This window comes from Brachionichthys hirsutus, chromosome 16 (genome assembly GCF_040956055.1).
Source record: "Brachionichthys hirsutus isolate HB-005 chromosome 16, CSIRO-AGI_Bhir_v1, whole genome shotgun sequence".
In the NCBI taxonomy this organism is placed as follows: domain Eukaryota; kingdom Metazoa; phylum Chordata; class Actinopteri; order Lophiiformes; family Brachionichthyidae; genus Brachionichthys; species Brachionichthys hirsutus.
The window spans coordinates 10,557,586-10,565,402 of NC_090912.1; the positions used below are offsets into that span (position 1 = coordinate 10,557,586).

At 46.2% G+C, this 7,817-nt stretch overlaps 1 protein-coding gene across 1 annotated transcript; it reads right to left on the bottom strand.

Moving 5' to 3' along the window:
- Window positions 1-12: 12 nt before the first annotated feature.
- cbx1a (chromobox homolog 1a (HP1 beta homolog Drosophila)) lies at window positions 13-4,749 on the bottom strand. Its single transcript, XM_068749369.1, has 5 exons — window positions 4,664-4,749; window positions 3,661-3,907; window positions 3,342-3,513; window positions 2,615-2,709; window positions 13-2,482 (listed from the first exon to the last, which is right to left on the bottom strand). Exons 2-5 carry the CDS (start codon window positions 3,705-3,707, stop codon window positions 2,332-2,334), a joined length of 465 nt encoding a protein of 154 aa, XP_068605470.1. The 5' UTR covers window positions 3,708-3,907; window positions 4,664-4,749; the 3' UTR covers window positions 13-2,331.
- Window positions 4,750-7,817: the final 3,068 nt, after the last annotated feature.

The following is a 7,817-nucleotide window of genomic DNA, read 5'->3' on the forward strand; positions in this document are numbered from 1 at the left end:
CATCACTGCGGTGGACTTGGTGTCCGATATGAAACACGCTGCTGCGTTCATTTTAAGAGTTGTTTTACTAGTCGGCTAGTTCCTAATGCTACGAGAATAAATGAGAAACAGCCGGTGGCCGCTAGAAACGCTGGCGAGAGATCGACTGGGATTCATTTCACTGCTATACAGAAGCCTTGTCCTGGAATAGTTATGGTGACTGCTGGCACTGACAAGTTATAGTACATAGTAGCCGTATATCATGTATTGCATAAGAGCACAACAAGACCAACGCTGGTGTTAGAGTTGCTGTCATGATTGGTCAGATGATTTATTCTGCATAAAAAAGAAGACTCCAAAGAACAGAGTTATGAAAACAAAGTCTTTACTGTCCAAAACCAAACATTAAAATTCTGATAAGTCATAACAGTGACACCGCAAGAAAAATCAATGAACATGCGACAGGCCGACAGCTAATACTCTAAATACAGAGAAAGGTTTAAAGATGAGACCGAGAAGCTAACAAGCAGACCCCAGCACAGCTAATTCCTTCTCTCCCCGTCACCATGCAGACGTTTAACTGATGGGACGTGAGCAACAACGCGCCCACGGACAAATACTCAGAAAAATACTGGTTCAGGAAAATACAGATGAATAAAAACAAGCAGGAAGGGTGAGATTCGGCCTCAAAGATGGACAGGAACACACAGCATTTACAGAATCACTGCAATTATTGTCGAGTAAAACTATATACAGCCGAGCAGACTTTGAGGAATATAATTAGACATTTGCTGGATTGGGCTTTAATGTGCTGCAATAAAGACGCACCAAAAGGTAGGCCCAACAGAAAGGACGGGAGAATTTAAATGACTTGTGACACGAGGAGGCAGTGGCAGCAGGAAATAACCGGCGCTGCATCACCGAGAGGAAGAGTCCGATGTACTCCTCGGTATCAACCCATGACGAAGGAGCAGCAACGAAAAGGCGAGGCGAACTAGCTGAGCTCGGTCTGCTAACAGGGGAAACTACTACGCTAGCTCTAGTACAGGATACGTAGAAATGAACACAGCCAAATCATGAGGCAGAGGAGACATCCGAGGAAGGCCGGCCGCGTCCACCCTGTTCCGCACACTTCTACTACAGAAAGAGATCCCTGTGGCGCGCTGCCCCGGGTTTAGAGCGCTGCCCGGCCAGCCCCCCCACAGAGTAATAAAAGCTAGAAAACACACTGGGGACGAAACAAACCTTCAACCGTTTCATCCAACAGTTAAACCTAATGGAGTACGTAAAAGGCGAGGGTCTGCTGAGCGACGGCGCTGCAGGGAATCTCCACCCACCAGCCAAAACGGAACAGCGATCAACCAAACCAGCCGCTCCTGGGCCAGCGCACACGAACGCACAGAAGCTCCTGGCCAGTTCTCACACCAGTCGGGAGGTCAATGCCACGGAAACATCATTTAAAACTAATCAAACACAGAATCTGCAAAATTTACGTCAAACTTCTGGTTTGGTTCGCCTTATCGTGAAGAGAGTCCTTGATTAGAGGGGAAGTTTTAGTCTACCGAGTCCAAAATGATCACAGACTCAAACGTTTGAGGAGAGTGTGACCTCCTCAAACACACCTTTGAGCGACAGGAAATACAGTCACCTCTGAACCTCCGCAACAGGAGCACAAAACCAGGACTCCCAGCTCCAGGAAACAATCCGCGTCGCTCCTAAAGAGCATCACTTCGTATAAAAGAGCAGGGCAGGTCGGCAGCAGCTGGTTGGCTGCCGCGTCGGCCGGTCTCACATGGAAAGCAACGCCGACCCGCTCGCGTCAAAAGTAAAAATGTTAGCATTGTCTGTTGGCAACTGGAGGATCGCAGGTGAACCGCAGTAATTACAACCCAGGGGGCACAAAGAGAACGAACACACAGAGACATTTGTTCATAATACCTGGTCTTCCAAAAGAAGCTCCCTCCGGTGTATCTCAACGAAGCAGCATGCGAGGCGTGTTTGAAGCAGGTCTCCCAAGCAGAGACGGGCCGTGGAACGGATCCCACCAGAGGCAGCTCGACACCAGACGCATCGCGTCAACATACCCCTTTGCCTTTTTCAGTCAAGTTACAGGCGGGAGAATCTTTTGAAGAAAGAATAGCCATCTCCTCCAAGGACAGGAAAGCAAGCGTCCTCTCCTCCGTCAGCTACGTTGGCAGTTTAGCCCCAATAATCTGGGAGCCCCCCCCCCCCCCCCCCAGGCTGCCAAAGTAGCTGCCAGAAGTAAAGACTTGAACAGATGACCGGCACAGAGTTCATTTCCTGCCTTGCGCTTCCAAACTTGAATCCTTCGCCTCCTTGCATTCTGCTAGCCTAGTCTTTTTTCTCCTCCTCTTTCTTCTCCTCCTCCTCCGTGGGGTAAGAGTGCCAGGTGAGGCGCTCCTCGTAGAAGGAGATGACCGCCTGCGGACATTTGACGTTGGCTTCTTTGGCGGGCACGAGGTCAGCTTCGTCAGAGTTCTTCCTGACCGTTTGAAGTCGAAAGGAGACAGCACATGAAAAAGAGCCCGTTAGCGTTTTGGCGATCGCGTGACCCGCCCATAACGAGTTGTGGGTTAGAGCGGCGCGGAGAAGCTTTGTGACCCGACAGACTCACCACTTCATGAGGAACATGAGCTCTCCGCTGGAGTCCGTCGCTCCGATGATCCTCTCCGGCTGCAGCCCTCTGCCGAAGCCTCGCGCCTTCTCGCCCTGGGGACGAAACGTTAGCTCGTCTGGTGGACCCGCTGCACTCAGGCGTCTTCACGCAACACAATTTTATATTAAAACACTGTGTGTGTCGGTGCATGTGTGTGTGCGTAAGTGTGTCTTGGGATCGGCAAAAAGACACCATGGCAAAGTAATCACTGTCCTCTCGGTTCTCGGTTGCAGCTGAGGGGGACAAGAAAGAGTCCGAGGCTGTCGGGACACACACGCGTGTGCCGACATGCCACTCGTGTGTTGTGTAGATCTACAGACACACACAGTTCATATTGTGATTGCTTGTTATTTTGTGGTTCACAAACAGCGCATGCATGTAAAACGGTTTCGTTTTATATGTTGGTCTTTCAAAAGTAATAAAGTGGCGAAACACGACGGGCACCTTTCTCCTGAGAAACGAGTGGATGATCCCGATCAGCCGTTAGAGGGAAGGAACGCCGCTCCACTGATTATTGATCGGATAGTAATGAAATATGAACAATGCTTGCTGGGATTTATTGCGATAATTAAACATGATCAACCCGGGAACATTGAACATAGCAGGAGGGTTAGCAGCACAATGCAGGACATTTTTGGGCTACATCTGCATTCGGAGGTGACCCCCCCCCCCCCCCTCATCTCACCTCTTCTTTCTTTCTCTTGCTCCCCCGTTCTTCAGAGTCTCCCGAGGCGTCTGTGGTGACTTTCCTCTTCCCCTCCTTCTTTTTCTCCTCCTTCTCTTTGTGTTTCTGCATGTACTCAGCGATGAGATCCGGGCAGTCGAGGTTGTCCTGTGGCTCCCATGTGTTGTCCTCACTGAAAGGCGGGTACAGATGAAGCCATTTTGCAGGGGTTCCTTACAGTCAAAGCTTTCATTCCGGGACGTTCACACCATTCACAAAAACCACTGAAACGCAAATCAAAGAATCACGAAACAAAGAAAACGTGCCCAAACCCACTCACTCAGAGAAACCCTTCCATTTGAGCAGGAACTCCACTTTCCCCTTCATCACTCGTCGGTCCAAAACCTTCTCCACAACATACTCCTCCTCCTCCTCCTCCTCTTCTTCCGTTGCTGCTGCCGCCGCCGGTGCCGCCGCTGGTTCCGGTTCCGCTACAGCTTCTGCAGGCTGCTGCTCCTCCTCCTCCTCAGCCTTCTTGCCCTTCTTGCCTGCAACGGTAGCCAGCTTGCCGACTGACGAGTTTAACTCTAGCACAAGAAACACACGGAGATAATGTCAGGCGATATAATAACCGTTATGGGTAAATTAAACAAACTAAACCGTTTCACATCCTTCGAATTCTGAGATACTGAATTTTGGGATTGCATGAGCTTTACATCCCAATTAATAAAAAATTAAAATGGTGCTGATCCATTTATTGCCATCTACTAATTTGATTTAAGTCTTTTTTAATCACATAGTGTGGCTCAATTAGTAGGTTGGGAAATGTTTATAGTTTTTATGTTCTGGATCCGACTAAAAAACAAGGTTAAAAGAAATTCTAATAAAGAATAGAATCCTCTGTTGTAAGTGGATCACTCTTTTTCCTTCATGTTAATAAGTATCCCCTGGTATGCAGACGTGTACTTAGGGCTTAACCTTAACGGAACCCAACCGAGTAGCGCTGCGTTCCGCGGACTGCCCCGCACCGAACCCGCACCGGACACGCCTCGCTGTGCGGCCACTAACGCCGCTATATCAGACACGCGCATCAGCAGGAAAACGGGTCCGCGCACCGCGTCGTTTCACCGGAGCACCTTAAAAACACATCAAATGTGTGAATCACAGCGTCAGAAGAAAACATGGCGGGCGCGTTAGCTCAGGCTAGCTAGCTAGCACCACGTTCAGCGCCGCGGCGAACGCGTCGAGGCGCTTTATTGGCTTCTTCACGACGAAACGAATCGATAAACGAGCCGAACACGAGACGAGCACGCGCGAGTCGGAACAAGGGAGATCGATGTTACCTCAACGTGCGTTTCTGCCGAACAGCGAAGGCCACCGCGTCGCTAACAACGAGCACCGATCCAGTTCTGCCCGCCAACAGCACCGCCGGACGTTACGTCATTGAACGAGCAAGGCATCCGGTGACGAACACGCGCGCGCGCGACAGCCTTTGTTTACTTTTTGCGCGCTAACTCCTACAATGAAGTACTGTACTACAATTAAGTACTACAATGAAGTACTACTTCAGTAACTATGTGTAAAACCAAGTTCTGAGAATTATGACATTGAATCGTGAGAAACAAAGGATTCAGCAGTTTACTGATGGACGTGAAGACTTTCATTTTATTTTATCATGAGCTAGTAATGATTCTCCATATTATAGGTCGATCTGGTTACGAGGGTCCAAGCAGTAACAGCGGAACCGGGAACCGGGACCCGCCTGTACTGTATTCGACACCGGACACCGTGTTTAGCAGGCAGCCATCTTGATTTATTCTGCTCTACGGCAACTCCACAGGGCCAAACAACATCAGCGCGAAAGGCGAAGCACTCACTCAACTAGCGCGTCTTAACACAATACGTTACACCGCCAGCGGAACCGGGACCCGCCGGCGGAAGCTTACCTTCAGAGAAAGCTGCGGCGAACGGAGGAACCGCGAGGAGCGACTTCACCTCACCGCGCTCTGACACTGATTAACAATGGCTGCCACGGCGTCGCTAACAACGACCGCAGATGCCGCTTCACCCGCCAACAGCACCACCGGATATTACGTCAGTGGAAAAAGCCACCTGAATTCTGCGTTTCCTTCCTTTTGAACATATTGGTGATTACTCACTGTTAGATTTCTTTCTATGTTGACCTCGGAAAATGCGAACGTTTTGTATAAGATCTTTTCAGTGAATTTGTACTGGTGAGTTTTGTTAATAAAGTAAAAAATTAAAAATTAAAACTGAATTCTGCTTTGAACTGTGAACTCATCGGATTCAGACTGTAAACATTTTTTTATTTGCGATTTTACAGCGCAGTGGTATTATGGATCAAACGAAGCAAAATAAGGAGCCTAGGATCAAAAGAAAAAGCAGCGTAAAGTGCCTTGAGATGACTTTCTGTTGTGATCTGGCGCTATATCAATAAAACTGAATTGAAATTGAATTGAATAATGGAAACACACCACGGAGACGTGCAGGAGACGAGGACGGAAGGTGGAGAACACCTGGACTGGACCAGTGAAGCGCTCGCAGCCCTCAGATATCTAGCGCCACCATCTGGAAGCTACTTGTGTCTCAAAGTAACATTTTGTTCGCAGGCAGGATCGTGTCTCGGAACACTCGTATATCGAGGTGTACTGGATTAGCGGATGATGATGATGAATATATTTATTAGATAGAATGTTAGAGTACAAATGATGTAGAATTACCAGACAAAGCAACAGTGCAAATCCCAAATTACTCGGGATCCTGTAATTGTGGTTGAATAAAAGCAGCAAATCATTGAAGAGCTACATAGGTTGGTCTCTAAATTAAAGGGATCTCAATATCAGTATCTCAATATAATGATATATAGTAGTTCAAAGTAATGAAAATAAGCACTAATTCAATAACTGCCTAGTACAGAAAGGAAATTAGAAGTGTGAAAATATTGAATTCTAATTTCAAGTTATTGACATGTCTTCAAAATAATGAGTCAGCATCTCGGTCAGGATTTACCGTCCCAGAATTGTGACGTATCGTCTAAATAAGTATACTATTTAAAATCAGTTATTATGAGTTAGTTACTGTTCTGTCAGAAATAAGGTATCTAATTCTAAGTACTGACAGGACTGACGTCATACGTCAAAATACATCATTCAACAAGTCCGTTTGTCAGTTTTGTACTGCATTTTACTACGCATGATATTGATTGTAAATCCCACACAGCGAGGACGAAGCTGGCGGCTTGAGCTGGGTTAGCTCTATGCGAGCCTGCCATCTAGAGGACAAACACAAGCGGTGCAACAAAAGCGTTGAAATATGGAAGACATTAATTAATATGGACATAAAGGTTTTAGCTAGAACTTCATTTCATATTATTCATGGGAATTACACAACCTGGAGGTTAGGGTCAACCAATTACTCTAATTACATTTTTTAAACAAACTACTGAAATTATAGTAATAACATAATGACATTTTAAAATTATCACTGTTGTTTTATGTCAGGGATGTCAAACTCATTTTCTCCAAGGGCGACATTAGCATTATGTTTGCCCTCCAAAGGCTAAATGTAATGTAATTTAATGTAAAATAAATGTAACTACTCCTTAACATGCTGTTAAATAACCATTTATTTTTTTAATTTAAATATTAAATAAAGAAAAATATCATCCAACACAAGTTATGGCATTAACTTTGTTCAAAACTCTTTTATCAGTTGAGAGGGGCAGAACTGCAGAACAACCAACAAATGTGGGCTGTTAAGAACATGTGACAGATGCAGCATTTTACAAAAACAAATGTCTGCACACAGCTCTCGGGGGCCAAATGTGGCCTTGAGTTCGACACGTGTTTTATGTGATCCTAAGTATAAAATATGATTTACTTGTAATCCACCATTAGTATGAATTAGGAAAACCTTGGTCCTGAATCCAGATCCAGAGTTTTTTTCAAGATGCAACAAACCTGTTTGTCCACTACTGATTCCACAGCGTCCTGGTGAAGACAGCAGAATCAGAACCTCCTTTGTGGAGGGAATCAGAGAGACGTTATTGAAAGGGTCCAAAAAGTAAATTGTTTTGTTGTGAAAATTTACCCCGATTTCAACTGGATCTGTTTCCTCAGGTACTAAAGATAGAATAGGGAACACGGGACGACACATAGAACGGGAGAACCTGAGAGTACTGAGGAACCAGAGACGATATAACGGAGAGGCAGGTCCAGAGAGGCAGCAGCTGATCAGGTGAGACGTGTAACAGGTGCGTCTCCTTCAGTTCAGCAATACCTCCGCAGCTGTGCAGGGCAGAAACCAACCTGCAGCAACAGTCACCATAGCAACCAGCACAAATGGGGTTTATGTTAAAATATAAGATGCTTTTCTGACCTCATTCTGGATCAGATCTAGAAGACATTTTTCACGATATTTTATATATCGGATCCCTTTATGGCTGGGATTCTTAGTGACTGAATAGAATGCAGATTT